This window comes from Orbicella faveolata, unplaced genomic scaffold (genome assembly GCF_042242905.1).
Source record: "Orbicella faveolata isolate gen_17 unplaced genomic scaffold, um_ofav_v1 contig_48, whole genome shotgun sequence".
Classification (NCBI taxonomy): Eukaryota; Metazoa; Cnidaria; class Anthozoa; order Scleractinia; family Merulinidae; genus Orbicella; species Orbicella faveolata.
The window spans coordinates 2974305-2995000 of record NW_028301578.1 but is presented as its reverse complement, the minus strand read 5'-3'; the positions used below and the strand labels follow the sequence as shown (position 1 = coordinate 2995000).

The 20696-nt window shown below is 38.6% G+C and overlaps 3 protein-coding genes and 1 long non-coding RNA gene across 4 annotated transcripts in view; 2 read left to right on the top strand and 2 right to left on the bottom strand.

Moving 5' to 3' along the window:
- Window positions 1-76, top strand: part of LOC149095982 (uncharacterized) — a 3624-nt gene extending 3548 nt beyond the window's left edge. Inside the window, exon 1 of the mRNA XM_089281118.1 lies at window positions 1-76. This exon is cut by the window's left edge and continues 3548 nt beyond it. The gene's annotated coding sequence lies outside the window, so the exon portion shown is untranslated.
- The window catches only part of LOC149095962 (uncharacterized), a 302109-nt gene that overhangs the window by 105998 nt on the left and 175415 nt on the right, over window positions 1-20696 (top strand). The window lies entirely within an intron of this gene.
- On the bottom strand, window positions 1396-11640 carry LOC149095981 (uncharacterized). Its single transcript, XR_016204539.1, has 2 exons — window positions 10561-11640; window positions 1396-2268 (listed from the first exon to the last, which is right to left on the bottom strand). It is a non-coding gene; the product is annotated as an uncharacterized LOC149095981 (long non-coding RNA).
- Window positions 2051-10535, bottom strand: LOC110048329 (uncharacterized). Its single transcript, XM_020754116.2, has one exon. It carries the CDS (start codon window positions 10494-10496, stop codon window positions 2766-2768), a length of 7731 nt encoding a protein of 2576 aa, XP_020609775.2. The 5' UTR covers window positions 10497-10535; the 3' UTR covers window positions 2051-2765.

Below are 20696 nucleotides of genomic sequence, written 5' to 3'. Positions count from 1 at the left end.
TTTGTTTAAATGGCACAGAAATGACAAGAAACAACAGCAAGCCAAATTTTAAAAAGTTGAAATATTTCACAGAACTGGTCACGTTGATTGATTTCAATGTCAGTTTCTAGTCTCCATTGAGACTGTTACACTATGCTTAGATTTCCCTTAACTTGGTTTCAATTGGTGAGATTCTTATTAACAAGGGTTAAGGTTTTGTTTATTTAGCAGCCAGTCAGATTTTATAATTCCTCCTTCATGAATATGGAGTCTTGGTGTATGAAATTATGGTAAACAAAGTTACAATAAAAACAACAGTTCACTGTGGAGTCTCTTGCTGGAGTTTTGCTGGTGTCACTTTACTTTTTGTAGTGAATTTGTTAAGAAATCTGTAATAATAAATCATCTTTCCTTAAGTGTCTGAAAACAGTGGAGCAAATTTAAGCACTTGATGCTTAATGGCATGGGGTAATATTTACCCAAGGAGACCTATTTTAAGGAAACTTGATATCGTAGGGTTTATAATTAGAATGCATTCTGAGGTTGAAAAATATTTTGGCTGATTACTTCAGTGTGTAACATTACTGTTGCAGAGGTGAAATAAGTAACTTTTCAGGGGTGTAGGCACGATTGTTCAAGGGGGGCGGGGGTCACACTGTGTTACCAGATTGTGATGTCGACCTCCACATCTGTCGTAGGTTGTTTGCTCAAAAAAGGCTTATTAAAGGGGGGCCACGGGCACCATAGGACCCCCCCCCCCCCCAGGTATGCTCTTGCTTGTGTGTAGGGATAAGGTCTTGATAAGTGAGTGTGAGGGCTGTATTGGGAAATAATGCTCCAAGGTAACAGAAAATAACCCAAAGCAATGTTGCACATAATCTGGGTGGGGGTACTCCAAAGTGAAAATGTTGGGAATTTAAATTAAACTCCTAAATGAGACCAATCTGGCTGTGGCTTCAACATTATTTGACTGCAAAGAAATATCACTTAAAAATGGGCTATAATGACAGCATTTCCTTTATATATTAATTTTTTGTGTGCAACCCCAAAAGGTTCTGATGACTAAAATTAGAGGCACCTTAAGTGAGATTTGCACCCTTGTTAAGTGAGAAAAACAGCCCCACCCTTTCCACAAGGGAGTCCCCCTCCCCCCTCCAACAGGGTGTGGAAAAGTAGTGAGTAAGTTAAGAGTGGCGAATGTTTTTGATAATTTATTTTTCAAGGACTTCTGATCAGCCAAAGACTTGTGGCTACTTACTGAAAATTTCAAACTATTCTAAAGGACTTTGAAATATTTCCTAAAAGATTAATGTATGTTTAGGAGCTTGTGAGAATTGCACTGTGAACAAGGGTTTAAAAGCAGCTGCAAGTGACTCACCCAGATTTGAGTGTAAAGAAGGAAATTGCACAGATAAATATGAGATGTATATTTTTTACTTGGTTTTTTGAAAATATGTCTGCCAGTAAAACTGGTTTACAAATGGAAACTCAAGACATTATGTACTAAATTAGTTCACAAGGAATAACTAGTGGATTTACTATGAAATCAGTCAAACTCAAGCTAACTGAAGGTGTCAAAATTATGTTCTCCTCTAATCTTTGATTATTTAGTAGTCTGGCAGTGAATTGATTGCATTTATGGTGGTTTTTACATCAACTGGTTTCTTGTGGTAACTATGACTATGGTAAAATCAAACTGGCACTTACCAGTATCTTTGCTTCATACAAAGCCTTAGAGGCCTAGTTCATTTAAAAAATGCCTCTGAGGAAGGCAATCACAGAGTCTAAATAGTTGAAAGTGTGCAGTTTACAATTAAGTATTGTACGAAATGTTGTTACTAGTTGAAATTGTCATGATAGAAGTTCATGGTGCTTGTATGAATATAACCAACGAATGGATGGAAGCTGCTGAATTCACTATTTGATTTTAAGTTCTCAAGACCACATCGTTGTTTTCAGTGAAGTAGACAGCAATAGTTCCAACAAATATAACACATGTACTTCTTTCTTTGTAATTTGTGTTATTAACTGCATGGACTCCAGTGATGCTGTCCCTGCATTTTTCATGCTGTTTCATTTTTTTTTTTTTTGTAGCTCCAGAACAGTAACTCAGGTACTACATGTAAATGCAGAATGAATATAATTGACCGCAGTGCTGTACAGTATGTCTCTGTCGATTATCATCCACAAGTAACTACACGACTGTATATCATTCCACTTCTTATAGTGACAGTATTAGTAGTCTCCATAGTCCAGTTGCCAATGTATGTGATATAAGCTCTGAATGATCTGCAATTTTATAAGAAGATATAACAAGTGTTAGCAAAGTGTTAGTAAGGCTGTTGGCCCACCCTGACACCCCACCCCCTTATGAGACATTATAATCAAAGAAAATACCCACCTGTATATGAGGTCGATCACTCTAATTTGGAGGGGGATGTCAGACTCAAACCTAAGTGTGTTCTTTTACATAAACTATGCAATGTTTCATTGTATCTTGTAGCTAGAAAATTGGACACTACAGTGGCTCATGTACATGTATAATGATATTTGAAGTCATTTTCTGATATAGAATGTTGGTTCCAAACTGAAGAAAACCATACTTAATAAAAACAATATTTTATTGTTCTTATTACACAGGTAGAAAACATCAAAGATGTGATAAAAAGCCAAAAACAAACAATGGCGGCTATGACTACGACTGATCATTATGAATGACAAACTGTAAAAAAAATTGGTCAAATGCATTTTTCAGGACATACTTTCAATGATGTTTCTCTTTTAACTCACTTGTGAACAGTTGCTAAAGAAATAAAGATAGGCTTATGATCACTGTAGTATGACTCTAAGGTACCTGCAGATTGAATAAGCTGTGGTACATTTGTATAAATGTGATCTAAATGTGTACGGTAGTCAGTAGTGTACTGGTCAATCAACTGTGTGTATCCCCTGTCTGTTATCAGAGACTTTTTGAGAGCCTTTTGTTCTGCAGATACCTCCATTAGATTAACATTGAAATCTCCAAGCAGTATAGTGGGAATTGTAGGGTCTGTTAACACTGAGTTATGCAGATGAGTAAGAGCATCGAGAAACTGTGAAATTGGTACCTTAGTTTTAGAGCGGTAGACACCAATAACATGAATATTTGGAATTGGTTGGCTTAGAACCATAATGGTAATTTCAACATTATTAGTGTTGAATCTGCATGGTAAGTGAGTGCAGTTCAAATCATTCTTAACGTACACAGCTGTTCCATAACAAGTTCTGATATTGGAGAGATTGAAGTCATTTCTGTAAAGTGTAAATCCCCTGAGCTGATACACATCATCTCTATCTAACAAGCAAAGTTTTGTTTCAACGAAAATGTTGACATCAGCCTTTTGAATATTGTAATCACTTCGGACATCATGTATGTGGAGGTGGAGAGACCTGACATTTTGAAATATGATTGTTTTTGTTTTGGGTGAATCTGCAGTCTGTAATAGTGCTAATGGCAGAAGACTTGCTTCTGTTCTCATTCTCCTCATTTCATCTTTAACTTTCTCACTAACCTTGATTTTGTTTTCATTCAAATTGAGAACATGTAGTGCAGAACTGTTTCTTACTCGGCTTAAACCAACATAATGCATATGCTCCCTTGTGGATGCTGGAAAATCAACAACTGCTTCATCTAATGAGTCACCTTGACAACGGTGAATAGTCTTTGCAGCAGCAGGTCTAAGAGGAAATTGCCGTCGAAGAACTTGCACTTGACTTTTTTTATTAATCCGGAATTGTCTTGTTACTTCTAAAACTGGTGTCCACTTTTTATTTAAGCTTCTCTTGTACAAATGTACATATTCTCTGCGCTGCTTTTTGCCTATTTCAGGATGTGGAAATGATACCCAAATAATACTTGGTCTGATGGAATTTTCTACTCTGTAGTCTATGTTCTCTATCATACACTCTGCACCATTAGTTAGTCCATCAGTCACATCAATATTAGTTGTCAAGTCATATTTTGCCATAGTTGCCAAAGACACAAGTGAATATAAACCCATTGTCTTTGTAGGATCCTCTGGGATTTTGTTTTTCATTTGTTGTTTCAGATCATCGGCAATATCCCCAACTACGATGTCCACAGCCTTTACCTGCGCTTTATCAGTTTTAGAGATAGTATATAGGGCATTGTTGTGAGCATCTACTGATGCATTTGTAGTAAATAAATGTGTCATGTTCATAGGATAATTATCTTCTTGAGGTGTGACTTTCAGAAGTCTCTGTTTTAAAATGGCTACATCATCTTCAGAATGTTTTCCCTCTCTCAAGCGATTGAGTAGCTCAGCGAATTCTCTGTCATCCTTTTGTCTCATTATTTCTGTCAATTCAAACAGGGTGAAATTCTCTGTCCAAATGTTACTTGCTAAAGCACTGTAGCCTATTGCAGAATTTTCAAAGATCCACTTATCAAAAACTGGTTTTAACTGGAAAAGATCACCAACAGTTATTAAACTAATTCCACCAAATAGTTCTTTTGTCCCCATTATTTGTTGCAGTCTTGCATTCAAGAAGTTAAACATGCCACTTCCTACCATGGATATCTCATCAATAAAAATTGTCTTAAGTTTCTTGAGTTGCGCCCTAATGGTATTTAGTCTGTCGCTGTCCAGTGCACAATACTCAAAACCTCTATTGGCAGGTATCTTAAAAGCAGAATGTAATGTATTGCCTTTAATATTAAAAGCTGCTTTACCAGTAGGAGCTGCTTTTACAACTTTCACATCATCTGGATTTTCCCCAGCAATACTATTCAGATATCTTATTAATGCTTCATATAATGCATTGGTGACTGTACTTTTGCCAACTCCAGCACCTCCACTTAAGAACAATCTAAGAGGGTCATCCCTAGTTTTTATTGAATGTAACACATGATAAAAAAATTGTCTCTGTTTTTCATTCAAAGAGCGGACAAGTGCAAAATAATTATCATCAGACATCCGCTTTATAACGAGTTCCTCCTCATCATTACTTCTAGGGAAGATTCCGATATCATCTAGCAAATCATACTGTTCATGGTCCTTGTTTTTTCTAGGATCAAAGCAAGCAAATAATTCACTAGGCTTCTCCTTGACAGCACAGTCCTGCTTACTGATATGCTCTGCATTTGGAGCAACAGTGTCAAAGTTGTCATATTCAGCATTATTCATATCTTCCATTGCTTTATCTAGTATTTCTGAATGGTATTCATGTTGACGCCTATTGCTGATAACTTTATCCTTAACCTGTTCAAATCGTTCTTGGTAAGTTTGACATTCTTTCATTAAATCAGTAGTTTCATTTCGCCATGGTGTATAAAGCATAAGCTGTTCTCGAAAATGGTTTTCTGGATCCTTATCTTTATTGTACCTAACAGATCGTATGATTTTAGGTTTCTTTCGTTTAACCAGTTTCATTCCTCCTTTAAGTTTGTATTCATGTGGCTCAAATTGACACTCAGTGACATTAATACTAATAGGGTCATCATCAGTATTGTCATCAAAGCTTGTTTCTGGTAAGAAGTCATCAAGACCTGTGACTGATGACCCATTTCCACTCCAATCAGCATGTTCATCTTTAACATAGTTATACCATGCAACAAAGTTAGCTAAACACAACTTTTCTAACTGTTTTGGTCTCCTTTGATAACGCTTAATTATGTTGTCAGATTCTATGTCAGGTGAACTGTCAGGCAATTCCTTGAGCTTATCCAGTTTCTTTAACAAAAATGTCCTGTCATCTGGAGGTGATGAGCTAATAAACTGAAAATCACGGGAAGATCTTCTCATGGGCATTTGTAAAACAAGATAAACAGCTTCTTGGGCACTGATTTCAACTGCATTTAAAAATTTGTTTCCAATGTGCCTCACTCTATTTGTAACATCTTTATTACCAGATTGGGCTTCTTCAGATGCCTTTTCTAGAAGCCTGCTCATACCTCTCTGTCCTTTTGTAATGTAAGAGAGTATGTATGTGGCACATGCATAGGGATCTAGTACATATTGAATGTCCATGTTTGCTTGCCAGGCTTTGAGTAAAACATTGTTATAATTGTTTATCCTTATTTCAGATGGTGCCCTTTTCAAACATAACGTTGCCCTCTTTAGGGTGTGTCTTATAGCTAAGATGTAACTTTCTTCAGTTAATTGTAAGTTGTTAAGAAAACCTTCAAATGTTATATCTTCACCATATTTCATGTTGTCAAGAACTTCTTTTATTCTTTCAGCATTTTCTTTTATATCTTTCTGGTTCTCTTCATCGTAGCAGGAATTCTCAAGAGGTGTTAAAATCATTGTCCTTGGCATTGGTGGTAATGGAAAGTTAAACCTGCATATCTTATGCGCCCCCTTGTTACATGTTTTGGCATGCCTGTGCAATTGCAAGTTTACAAGATCTTCCATTTCACTTGGACTATCTGGTTTACAGCAAGTGATGTACTTGTCAACAAAGTTCACGATTTCTTCATCAGAACTTTTTTCATATTGTGGGGCTTCCTTCACCCAAAATAAACCATGAATATGTGGGCTTCCTCTTTGTTGAAATTCAACTCTGTAAAAATAATCAGCTATTTCTCCTATTGGCATTACATTGCTCTTTAAAACATCGGAAATAAACAAGTGTACCATGTGGTCAAAGTTCCTTGCACAAGTGACAGGATCTTTTTGAATAAGATCTGATTTTTGTTCCCATGTCATTTGTTGGATTTCACCATCAGTATACTCTTTTTTCTCAACAATTTTACCTAAAGTTTTGAGAAGATGAGACCACCTTGTTTCAGCAGCTGAAAAAGAGCAAAACCATGTTGGGTTGCCTAGTTGACGAATCATAGCAAACAAGTCTTTTTTACATTTTTCATAATAAGGTGGTGACCCTCTAAGATTTTTTAGAACTCTGAAACCTTCATCGAGGTGTACCAGCTTATTGAGATAATCCTCTGACTTCAATTCACCAGCAGTGTACTTCTTCCCTTTTGTCTTACATTTTCTGAGAGAAATACAAGCAGTATCTTGAATTTGTTTGATTTGCAGTTTTTTTAACTTATAGAAAATGTTTGGTACAGACATTGCAGCTCTTCTATCCTGGCATCTTAGCTCCCACTTGCAAATTGTACTGTATGATACAGGAACCTTTCTTTCATTGTTAGCAGGTCTCCGTTTTCCACAGAATATTGTGGGAAATGATAAATATTCAGAATCTTTGTCCATAAATATTCCTAATGGTCTATTCCCTTCCCCTGGGGCAAAAGAAATTATTCTGTCTACATTTTCTACTACATTTGGTTCCTGTAATAGTGTATCTGTAACCCCTGATGGGCGTTCATCAACTTCACACCAGTCATCACTATCTTCTTTTTCACAGCCTGGATTTTCATCATCTGCATTGGAAATACTCTTTTGAAAATCTTGTGTTTTATCCTCTGGAACAATTTCATCTGTTTGTGTATGTAAATCATTATTACTTGGAGTGTCAGAGTTTTCAACAAATTCACTCCAGTCTTCATAGGCACTAGATTGCAAACTTAAGTTATCTAACCAAGCATTTTGTACCTCTATGCCTTCTCTCTTGAATAAATCACTTGTGTCTACAAGATATTTTGCTGCATCTAATACTTTCTTAGGTCTAATATTCTGAAACTGGTAATGATGCTTATAGCTCAGACGCCTTTTAAGTTTTATTGGAATGGTTTGTGATTCATTGATGGTCCTTGGCAGACAGTGAACAGTTGAATTTACATCAGTTGGTACATTGACAATGTTTCCATGAATTGACAACTGGCCACCTCTTGGTAGCTCACGAATTTGCATAAACGGAATACGAGGTGATATAAGCCGTTCTTCCAATGGTGTTAAATTTAACAAGTCAGGTTTTTTAGGAAAACTCATTTTATTGGCTTTAGAGAGGCTGGGAAGGTTGCCTTTCTTTAGATTTGAGTCACAAGTTCTGCAAATCCATTCAGTATTTTCTACACTTCTCACCCCAGTGACACAAGACTCAACAAGATCTTGTGAACATGCCTTATACCTGTTAACATTACATTTCAATGCTGAAGACTTGTACCATAACTGGTCACAACAGGTACATATGTATTCTGGGCCACATTTAATGTTTTTGTGAAACAAATTTATCAAAGAAATAACACTGCTTTCATTTTTCTCTGTTTGTAACAACTGATCATTACTGGTTGATAAGTGTGATGACTTTTGAGCATTTTCAAGTTGATTATCATTGGCTGGTATAGTCATATTTGAATACTTTAATAGTTTGAATTTAGTGGTTCTCCTAACTTTAGCATTTCTGTTTACTTGCTCAATGTGTACTGGGTTATCTGCTTTCCGTTTCCTAAAACTCTGTTTATCAATTTCTTTTCTATGTTCTGGATTTTTGGCTTTCCGTTTCTTAAAACTCTGTTTATCAACTTCTTTTCTATGCTCTGGATTCTTTGCTTTCCGTTTCTTAAAACTCTGTTTATCAATTTCTCTTCTCTGTTCTGGGTTCTTTTCTTTACGTTTTCTGAAGGACTTTTTGTCAATTTCTCTGACCTGTTCTGGATTCTTAACCTTTTGTCTTCTAGATGACTTTTTTGCAATTTCCTTTATGTGATCTGGGTTCTCAGCTTTCCGTTTCCTTTTAGACTTTTTGTCAATTTCTCTTATGTGTTCTGGGTTGGTCATTTTTCTTTTTGTGACAGTTTGGTTCTTTTTTTCCCTAATTGTTTCAATATTGTTGTACCTTTGCACAGAATTTTGATTCTCTCTTTTTCTAAAATCTGCATTAGCTCTTCTCTTTTTCATGTATTCTTTCATGTAACCTCGATCAGCTCTGCGTTTTTCCTTTTTATCAATTGTTTTTCTTTCATCTACACTTTGATCACGTGTTTTGTTGTTTGGTACCCCACAATTTCTCTTTTCTACTGTAGAAACGTAATGAGTTTCACTTATGTGTCCGATGTAAATGTTTGTGCGTTCTCCTGTCACATTCACTGCTTGAACAACGGTAACAGGAGCAAAAGTTTCAAATGATTCGGCAATATGAATTGACAAATTTAGACAATTGGCCACTGCTTGAATTATAATTGCATCAGCCCATGTTCCCTGACATGACATATTGTTCAAATAGTCTTGCCAAGAATGATCAGTGTTACTCTCTATGAACTGTTCAGGGTTCTGCAGTAAATACTGGACACCAAGGCTACGTATATGAGAATGGTTATTAGGATTGCCATAAAGTTGATGTGAAACAGCTCGAAAGAAGCAATCACCACCTCCTCCAACATCAACTGCCGTTCTATTTAATTCAGACAACCTAGTTTCCAATAATGAAACTGAATTGGTAATTGAGGAGCGATGTGCCACTAAATTACAAGTAGTGGTCGCACTGCATTGATTTGATGGCCCTGGATTCTCTTCAACATCACCACTTAGAGAGATGACTCTGTGAGATACACAATAAGTTTTGACCCGACAGCATTTTAATTTCTTTAATGTTCTCCCGTCAACACACATACAAAATAAGGGCGACTTCTTGTGCTTTAATGTTCTCAGTCGCACAACACATAGGTAAACATTTTGGCTGAGGGAGAACTTTTTTGATGGTAATAAAAATTTAGATCTGACTAACCGTTCACTGAAATAACAATTACGTGCAGACAGAAAAAGTTTTAGTTTAGATGAACTTGGAATGCTTCTTTTAAGGTATGACTTCACTGCATTTCGAAAAACTTTTGTTTTTTTGAGCAGTTTGATGATTCTCCTATATGGAATTCTGGAAGGTTCTCTTTCACGTTTCCTTCTACAATGCAACCTCCATGAACTTGTACAAACGTCAAGCGTGGTCCTTGACATTCTGCTCTTGATAAATTCATGACCTAGTGAAACACGATATTCAAGTGAATTTTCAGTTGGCACTTTCACCAGAGGTTCCTGGTCGTTAAATTTGGTTTTCTCCTTGGTATGATGATCAGTTACCGCTGAGGTGTTGCACTCGCATGTCTGGTTGGCAGATCTGGAGAATTGATCAAATTTGGCATTTATCTGCTCATATTTGGCTTTGATTTGCTCGTATTTGGCTTTGATTTGCTCGTATTTGGCTTTGATTTGCTCGTATTCGGCTTTGATTTGCTCGTATTCGGCTATGATTTGTGTGTACTCTGCTTTGATTTGCTCATATTTGGCTTTGATTTGTTTGTATTTGGCTTGCTCGCTTTCCATAGTTATGGCGTAACTCCAGCGAGCGGGGAGATCGACGTATTGTATAAACGCCCGGTACTGGCTAGACGTCGGTTTTACAGATTTTGTTGTCCCTGAATATACCCGGGACTGATTACAAGCATCTCCACTCATTAACGCGTCCATTGCGTAGTAGCCCTCCATATAATTTATAAAACGGCGAACGCAAACATTCCTACCCAATTTGTCAGGTGACTTTACGAGCACTTTCCGAGGACAAGCGAAGTACGGTCGATCTATTAATTGCATTTTCTTTAGAACAAAAAGATGAGCCATGATAGAGGATATCCATAAAAAAAAAAACCTTTTATCGTTTAACCTACAAACTGTAAGTGCTTACCTGGGCAATGGCACGAAGGCTCTTTTCTAACACAATGAAGGACTCCAGTACAGAAACATTCACCAAGCCATTCGCGAACTCAAACTTTACGAACCAGTTTCCAACGTCGATGCAGCTCCAGGAATAGCAAACACAGCCACCTTAAAGGACTCACTAAACGAGCAGTGGGCCGTGGGCGACACTTCATAACATCGGTCTCGGCGAGCAGCTCAACTTCGCCAACACTCGAGTCTTTTGAGCCCGCGGTGGCATTAACCAAGAGTTCAGCGCGTTTTAACACTACTTAATAAATAACATATTTTCCATCGGTTTTAGAAGCGTGCGTGGATGGCCTTCAGGTACTGCGGAGTACCTACTAGTGTAAATTGAAACGCTAAGGAAGGTGGAACAAATCTGCCGCCTGCAAGATATTTTTCGTTTTTCTTAATTTCCTTCCTTTTTTTTTTTTCCTTTCTCGGGCACACTAATAATTTCCTGCATACGGTATACATTCAAAAAGTAGAAGCATTGACGCCATAAATGAAATATACGCTGCAACAGACAAAAGTATATTCGGAGATCCGGCAAACTTAATTCACGGATGAAAAACGTATAGTTTTAAACTCTTTTACGATTATCATTAGCTTCTTTTTCACCCACCACTATTCTTTGTAACAAAGGTCGCCATTTCATTTGTTTATTACTCGCCAAAAGCTATCAAATGCACGCAAAAGCCTAAAATCGAAAAAAGTTTACAGGAATCGACCAATCGAGCGAGCGAGCGAGTGCCATTCTTCCCATCGTAGCTACAACTCGCTCTTGCGCATGCGCGCAATTCACGAGTTAAAAAGGGGTCTGTTGATTGTGCTGTGAAGTTATTTTTGTTGGTAAACTTTTCAAACCAGTTTGACTTGATTAATAGTCTTTTGGATTTTCTTGTTTTCATTTTCAATTTGAGTCTGGTTTTTCTAGATGAAGGTAGGGGCTGTAGATCATAAACATGCCACACTGTCAAAATCAAACTGGTTTGTTATAAAGTTGAAGCCAAGGGTAAATTTTGTAAGCACAACGGGGTTGCTATAATGTACTGATCTTACCTCTCCAAGCCGACGGACGGGTCAACCCTACATGGGCTCAGACAGTGACTTAATCTGAGTGCAAAAGGACATGTTGTTTTACAGAAAATGCATGACCTGGAAACATAGAGCCATTACAATTGCACTTTTCCTTGAAGTTTTGAAAAACACATACCTAATTTTACTCCGCGAGCTGTGCTGAAATCGATGCCGCAGGCATCGATTTCAGCTTAGCGTAGCACATTATTTTCCGGGGGGGGGGGGCTCCGTTACCGGAAAGTCTGGAGACATCTACAGGAGTGTGGCTAATTTTGGATACCTCTTTGGGGTCCCTGACCCTTAATCCAGGGGGGTGGGGTCGCTTTGAACTTGTGTCCATAGTCTCAAGCCAGTCTGACGGCTGGATATGTACTTAGCTGTCCGACGTGACACAATCCTTAAAGTTCACGGAATTTCCCAAAGCTGAATGGGTTTATTGCCTTGGCAGAAGGTTCCACTATTGTCGTGAGGGGGGGGGGGGCTGATATGTGCGGAGTGGTACCTGACCCCAGGGGGGAGGGGGAGATTTCAAGGCACTTTAGTTTGCTGTCATTAAGTTATGCTTGCAAAGAGCTTTTATCTGATATGATGACGGTTAAGCCTGAATTCATCCACAGGTGGCCCAGAGATTCTAGTGTCATTTCCTTTTTGCACTAGATGAAGTATGGAGTGCGGAACTTGGTAAGCACTGCTTACATGACTCTATTAGGCACCAGCTGTTATTGGGCTGTTCGGACCTGGTTTTCAAAAGATCAGGTATACATATAAATTTATAAAGATTTATTTATTCTTCCTCTTTTCTGGTTTTAGGGCGTTTCTATGAAAATATACTGCCACTGAAAGTTTTTTTTAATTACCCTATGCCCTGTTGTAAAACAAGACAATGATACTAAATAGGAATAATAAAACAATAGCGAATACTAATTAAAAATTATGGCACTCAGCGTGGCAAAAACAAACATACACATGGATGCTTACTGCTTGAGATAATAAAAAAAGCTCGTTCGCTGCTAACGATCAAAATTATACCTCTGAGATAAAGCTAAAGATATGTTTAGATATGTTTAGTCTGTAAAATGCCTCATTCAAGTTGTTGGCCTTCTCAAGGTCACTTTAGATGAGTTCTCGAATAAAATGGGTTATAATTTAACTTTATATACGAATTTCTACTTTGTGGTTGAATTCTAACCAATTTTATATACTCAGTTGCCTTCAAAACGACGTTAAGCGAACGTCGAAACGTCGTCTCCGCATTAATTTTAAGATTTTCCATCTTATAACCAAGCGGCTGCGTTGTTACCATTTCTTTGCTTGTTTGGTCAAGCAGCCGCGCCACTGGTTACCACGTAACCTGGCGACAAATAAGAATGTATCGTACACGCAACGTACAAAAACCTGCAAGGGACGTTTCCATTTCAGTCCATTTTTTATCAAGATAGGTTAAACCAAGGTATGAAATTACTCAAAGTATTTCGTCAACTATGTATTCCACTAGTTTTCCCAAAGATTTTTCTCGATCAGTGCTAATCTATTATCTGACATTTCCGTGCGTGCATTAATTGTCTGTAGTCGCCAACCGCCAAATGTATGATCTTTAATCTTAAGAGTCCCTGTCCATAAATATGGAAAATAACTCGGCAAGGGTCGAAAATTTGATTTCGCTCATATTTTTTTTACGGTAGATAGACAAGGGCATGACAAAAACTACTGGATAGTTTTTTTGGCAAAATATCCTTTTATTTCAAAGGAATATGCAAATTACCAAATTCGGATAAAATCGTCATTTGACGCACCATTTTATTAAACAGATTTGAGAGCTTCGCATGCAAAACCATATCATTCTTCCGGCTTTAAAACACTCAAATATTTTTGTGCAATGTTTAAGTGTGTACTGGGTTGATTTTACTGAATGCTGCGTTGTCTTTTTGGGTGCTGAATAATTAAATTTTGAAGACGTGTATTTCATTCATTTAAAAGTACTTCGTAAAAGTAATGCTCCTATTAAGCGGCCACCTCCCATTTCCCTGAGGGCAGCCCACTGTATTATATGTAAACCAAAAATAATTGGACAGCGCGAAAAGACCTAGGTACGAGTTTAGCGTTACAGTATTACGCAGGGCATGTAGGTAGCGGTGGTCTCGTAAAAGAAAATAACACGGGCAATGGTTAACTATTCATTCTTTTCTTTACTTAATTTAGTCTCCTCCTACTCAGCAAGATTGTGTGGTACCTGTGGTTCCAAGCCTTACGGAGCCTTACGTATTAGGATAGAAATTGTCCTACCCCTACCCCCTAAAATGGGATGACAGCATTGCGTGACGAACAAACAAGGAACCGCCGCAAGCGAGGATTCAAGCAGCAGTAGATCAAACTATGATCAACCGTAATATTTTGCTGTAGTGCAAAGCAAGCAACTACCTACAAATCACCTAGCCGTTTTTGACTTAGATGCAGTGGTGATTATATGTGTCGAAAGAGGGTCATAGATTCATGGTATTCGACCATTAAATAAGTTGACAGTTGGCGATGTACATCGGAAGTTGTGTAAACAAAAGCAAACTTCAGCTTTATGTGCGACGAATGGTGACAGAAACACGTCAAATCGGCTTTTGGACCTGCCTTTTACAGCAAATAAGGTTGGAACATTTCGAAATTATCAGCTCTGTGTCTATTTCGACTTAATATATAGCTCAAGACATGTAGCGCGTGCTAAAATATTTGTGTAGCCCGTAAATTGAAATTTGACGACGGGTAGTCAAATATCTGCATTTTTAACGTACTTTGAAAAGCGCTCGCGTCGGTCACAATCATTTGCCCAAAGAAATTTTTACAGGAATCTGTAGACCATCCTTCTGCAACTCAACCACCAGAAGGTTAATCCATTTGAAGGTTTTGCACATGGTGAAAATCAATTATTTTTACGAAGTACTTTTAAGTGAATGAAATACATGTCTTCGAAATTTAATTATTCTGCACCCAAAAAGACAACGCAGCATTCCGTAAAATAAAGCCCAGTACACATTTAAACTTTGCACAAAAATATTTGAGTGATTTAAAGACGGAAGAATGATGTGGTTTTGCATGCGAGGCTCTCAAGTTTGTTTTAAAAAATGGTGCGTCAAATGACGATTTTAACCGAATTTGGTAATTTGCATATTTCTTTGAAATAAAAAGATATTTTGCAAAAAAACAAACAAACAAACAAACAAACAAAAAAACTATCCAGTAGTTTTTGTCATGCCCTAGCCTACCTACCATAGGAATATGAGCGAGATCGAATTTTCGACCCTTGCCGCGAAATGAAGAATTTGTCTGATTTTTTACAGGCAGGCACTCTTAAATTAATATAATTGCCTATAGCTCGCCAATCAGGCAATGGTGTCAGCAGGGTGCTCAGATGACATAGTTACAGCGAAGGTGAATAAAAATTGCATAGCCTGCAGTTTTTTTTCCGTGGGTTCACGAAATATCGTTTTTTGCTCGTGATTGAGTAGATTTGCCGCCATGATAACTTTTTTATTTTATTTTCTGGTCGACTTCAAGTTAAATTTCATGCGGATCTGACAACGCTAAATAACTGCAAAAGGATGATAGGGTTAGCTTTTCCAGCCGGGCTTATTATTTTGGCTTGTTTTAGTGCTCGTAAAGACGGTGATTTTGGGGTCGAGTCTTGCTCTTTTCGGGGCAAAATATCGTGAAGGCCGTCTCGACAAGAAGATAAAAATCCAAAGAACCTCAAAGTTACAGTTTTGAAATAAGTTAGTAAAAACCTTTTTCCTGACAAAGTTTGAGAAAATCGAATTTTTCTACCCTGCATAGGTGTAGGTGACCGTTAGAACAAGCTCTTGACGCATTGTTTTAAAGTGAAGCGTGTCAACTAACCTTCCCTATTTAAGCAGTTATGAATGGTAGCACTTTATCCTTGATCTGTTAGTTGTGAATGAAACCGTCGTACTCGGGCAGATGTACAACGTTTAACTCCTGAAAACCAAACAAAAAGGCAAGGAAGCATCGCAAATGAACATAGTCGTACGGGTACATTGGGACTTGGAGGGGGAGAAAAGGGGGGGGGGGGACCTCCATGCCCGAAAAAAAATTACACAATGCCCGGAAGCGTGAGTGTTGTTCTAAAGCGCTCAAATCGTAGTAAAAAGAAAAACGTTCACAATTCTCACGTCTAATGATACTGTTATCAGTCCAAAAATAGTGATGTTGAAACCACACGAACTCTATGACCTCGATCGACAGCGTAGTAAAATCAGAAACAGGGAATTGTTCCTCGTACGACAAGCTCAAGAAAGTTTTAAAACGGCTCTTTGCGGAGCCAATCAAACCAGCTCTTTCAAGAGCCACCACAAAAGACAAAAGTCCCTCCGGTCCGTAAGCCCATGCAAATGAATTCCAAAGTTTCAATCTTCAATGCTTAGGCAGCATCCACACTACGCCAGAGGAGTTTTAAAAAACAGCTTTATTTTTGCGGTTAGGCCTACCGTCCACACTGATCCATCACGAAAACGAAGCTTTTCAAATAAGATCTTAGCAAACTGGAAGAATTTGAAAACGTCCGCTTTTCGTTTTCGTGTGGACGGAAAACACTTTAAAAGCAGAGTTTTTGAGAGCGATGTAGTCAATTAAGATCATGTGATTTCGCTGCGAGAGTTTTCGACAAACACAAATCCAAAAAGGACCGGCGATTGCCCGTCTTTTTGTGGACGGAAAACATTTGATGAGTTTTCAGAGTGAACACACCGTTTTCAATTTCCCCCAGCATAGTGTGGACGGGGCCTTAGCCTAAAGTTTAATTTGAAATGAACGTAACCCACTTAAAATTTCTTAATTTTACTTGCTAAAAATGTACGTAAATAATAATTTGTAGATACTTTGGGCTTTGGCACTCTAAATAGTATTTCTCAGCCCTTTTATCGGGATATGAGGGTGTCGTAAATCTCTTGATTGGTGCACTCGATATGATGAAGGGAACATCTGAAACAGTTAAACCACATACAGGTTCTTAATCGAAAGGAGTTCCCTCTGCAGTGATTTTTAGGCCTGGTACCCAGTAGATGTAGATGTAGACGGTAGATATTTTCGTCAATAATGAAAATACGTGTACAGCGCTTGTGCTATCCACCCAACACTATCCATTTAAACAGGAAATCTAATGCCGTAAATCATCTCAAGAAATAAGACATATGACGTTACACACTTATCGATTGAAATTTTAAATCCATACAAACATTTACAAACAGTTACAGTACTCTGAGAGTTTTTCTTAAGTTTCATTAAAAACACTCGATATCTATGTCTTCTAGTGTCTTCTCTTTATAAACACTGGGTTGTCTCATGTTAATAGAGAGCTCGGTGCGTTCTTACCTGTTTCAGTTTCAGCCTTACGATCCTTTTACACTTTCAAGCATAAGACCATTTTTATGCCTTGTCGTGGCTGCACTACATTAAAGTTTAAAATATTGGCGTGACTATCCAAATAACAACCAAACTAGAGCTTACACCAATTTTTTTTATTTTATTTTATTTTATTTTTTTCCTGCAACATGAACATTTTAGAGGTTATGTGTTGTTGCCACTAGGAACCAGGCAGGGTCCACGGATCGAGGTCGGCCGATTCCCTCTAAACTCTCAGCATTTTTTCCTTATCAGATAAGATAACGACCGTTGGTTTTTTTAGTAAAATGAAATAAATTTCATGGAATTTACACCACCCCCCTAGTTTTTGGTGCTATTTTGGTCACGTGAGACGGGAAATTTGGGTAAACTTCCACGAATGATTTTACGTACTTCGCATTAGCCTTACTCATTTATACGAACTGTACATACTTCCCAGCCTGTAAACAGCTCATGTATCCAATATAAACGAATTTGGTTAAAAATAACTTACTTTGGAGCGCTTCCAAATATCATCACTTCGTGGCTATCGGGAGTAATAAGAATTTTGGCAATTTTTAAAGCTGGTTTTCTCTAAAGCGCGGTAGTTTATTTCCAGATCAAAACTAGTTTTTATAAGTCTGTCTTAAATTCTTTAAAAATACGCAAACTCTCATTTGGCAAATTAAAATCCTGTCGCGTGAGGTTTCTCACGACTTTAACATAATTTCCTAATTTGTAGTTTTTCCCGGAAATATTTCACGCTTGACTAATTTGCGACACATTCCGGGTATTTACGACTAAGACCAACACATGACTTTTTCAGATTAGTATAGTGGCTTTGCATAGTATACTTCACGGGAGCATTTTGTCAAACTCTTTGAAATATTGAGCGGTTCTGATTTTTGGTAGAAGTACACTTCAGGAAGGATAATTTTCCATTCCTTATCTTATCATCTGAAGACAGCTGTAGTCGATTCCTTACCCTGATCCAATTCAGCTGATGTTGTTGTTTGCGATATGAATGTTACCTGGACTTGCTCGTTCAGTTCTCCTGATTCTGCCTGTAGTTTGGAGGGCACGGGGTCGCAGATTGTACCCCTGTTGGCATGTAAGCTAGACATTAATGCACATCTACTAAGCCTGGGAGTGAGCTCAGGGCAACAGCGAACCGGAGACGAAAACGTTAATGAGGTTGACCTGATCCTGAATAGAGCTGGATACTTTGTTGCAACAGAAAACGAGAAAATATCAATGACAATATGCCCGAGACATAGAAGAAAATTAACTACAGACTGCGCTGGCAGAAAGAGCAACACATGCTCGTATCCAAGTCATCGAGGACCGCGGAAAACTATAAAGAAACCGCGCCGCGTAAACACCACCTTGTCGGAAGAAATTTATCAATTTCACCATGCTACAGTTCCCATCGGCTCGGGTAAGTACAAACTGAGTGCAGCCAGACCGCAGCCATAATCTTCAGAATTGCAGGGTGGGCTTGGCTGGTAAATACAAACAAAAACTTTATTTCGAAGTTGCGTATTTAACTTTGTGCTTGTTCATATGGTCAGTAATAAATTTTAATTTTTATTGGAATATGCCAAGGGAAGGAAGCCAGACGTAGTCCCATGCCATTGTTTTTTTGTATTTGAATGATCTTTTAGCTTTTAGTCGACTTGTTTAAATATACAAAGGCATTGCTCGATTTTGTTGTATTGTCTCATGTCCTTATAACTTTTTCCGAAGAAGAGTGGGAGGGGGGCGTTATCGTAGTGCTTCGAGGTGGACTGAGGTGGTAATTTGCTAATCAGGCACCCTGCCTGCAAAATGCCTTCAAATTGGAAAGAATGGGAAGGAGGGGAACAAGGAGGGGGCCTAGAGGGAATGGGAAGGTGGGTGGGGCTGCAAGGGACGCCCACCGCCATTATTTCACTCGCTTTCCCTCCTTTAGCTGTCATGAAAGGAAATCACAGCACTTTAATTTGGTGTTACGTGAGTGCACAAACCAGATTGACAACAACAACAACAACTTTATTTGCACTCAGCTAGAAATTAAATGAACAAAATTATGTTAAAATAAAAAGAGTACATGGCTGCCCGAAATAACCTTAATAGGCTAATAAGACTGGGCAGCCATCCTTAGTTAAGCTGGGTACGATGACGATGACCATGATGACGATGGTTACGGTGACGGTAAGGGTGACTCACGTTGATGGTGCTCGTAATGGTGATTGTGGTCAGTATTGTTAATCTATTTATCATTATCCTTTTTATTGACAGCTGTGTGTTTTAACTGCCGCGGAGCACACTACAAATCCCGTAAGGCTCGCTGTTTCATGTCTGGAGAGTAGGTAAGCTACTACACATTAGCCATTCATAGCTTAGTAGTGAGAGGATTTTTTTGATGCGCCCCACAGGTGCCTTGATATCTATAACGACTGACAACATGAATAAAAGGTATCTTTGTTGGTTTTCCGGTCTTTTCTTCAATGGGTGTCCGTTTTGAATCGTTTAGGTGTGGTCGATTCCCAAGAGGCTTTGGGCCTAGTTATAAAGATAGCGGCTTATCCGAGTTTTCCGATCACGCGTCGAGAACGGTTTCTGAATGGCAACTTGGTCCCAGTTTGAACTAAAATTCAACCGCACTTAAATCATGACCAGTGCTTGAAGACACCAACAAGAACATACATGCGAGGGCGCCCTTTGGCATCGGTTAGGAAACACATATAGAGCTTACACAGTTACATGTATTGGAGATTTTTGTGGAATTGTTAATAATCTTGTTCATAACTTGCTAATCCATTTTCTTACGCTTAAGGATCCTTACTCAGACACCTTGGTGATTGGAGACGATATGGAGGAGTCTGATTCCGCCACTTTCTCTGTCATTACTGTTTGTGAGGAGAGCACAATGCCAGCCACGGTGTGTGCAGAGGTCTCAAGCACTGGTGAGGGGTCAGAAACAGTCTCTTTGCAATCCCATTCGTCCCAAGCCTCGATACCAGAATTGAAGAAGAGATTAGTATATGGGTTGACGAGATGGAGGAAAAAAACAGCAAACGGCAGAAATTAAACGAAGCCCTCCACAGCATCTCAGGTGGCCGGTACAGCCCTATAATGTCCACGCTGAACACGACCTGGGACGACGTCTCTGACACCCAGCAGCGATATTACATCCGCAAAGCTAAAGAGACTATAGCGACCTCATTGTTTGTCACCACTCCCGGCCAAGAAGAACTGGTTTGGAAGGCGTTACAAACGGACGTACTTTTGGATCTAAACAGAGACAACCAAGGAAAGCGCAAGCGTTTTGATCCCAACTCTGGTCTTGTCGACATTTTAGTTAAGGCCTATGGGCAAGCAGGTCATTGGCAAACAAAGCGACAGATCCTTTCCCTCTTTGCAGACGACTTTTCAAGAGCTGAGCTTCAAGAGATGATCCCTGGGCTCTCCAAATGGCGCATTGATCAAGCTCGCCAGCATGCAACAGAAGCCGGAAAAGGCCAACCACTCCCCGACATTCTTAGTTTCCGTACAAGAATTGAGCACGAAAAGGTGGATCATTTCATTGAATATATCTCCAGACCAGAATTTGTCCAGGACGTGGCGTTCGGGACAAAAACTCTCAAGCTGGACTCGGGAGAGAAGATCATCATACCA

Excerpts from the sequence above, each read along its gene's own strand:
- LOC110048329 (XM_020754116.2), bottom strand. The coding sequence starts at position 10,496 with ATGGCTCATCTTTTTGTTCTAAAGAAAATGCAATTAATAGATCGACCG.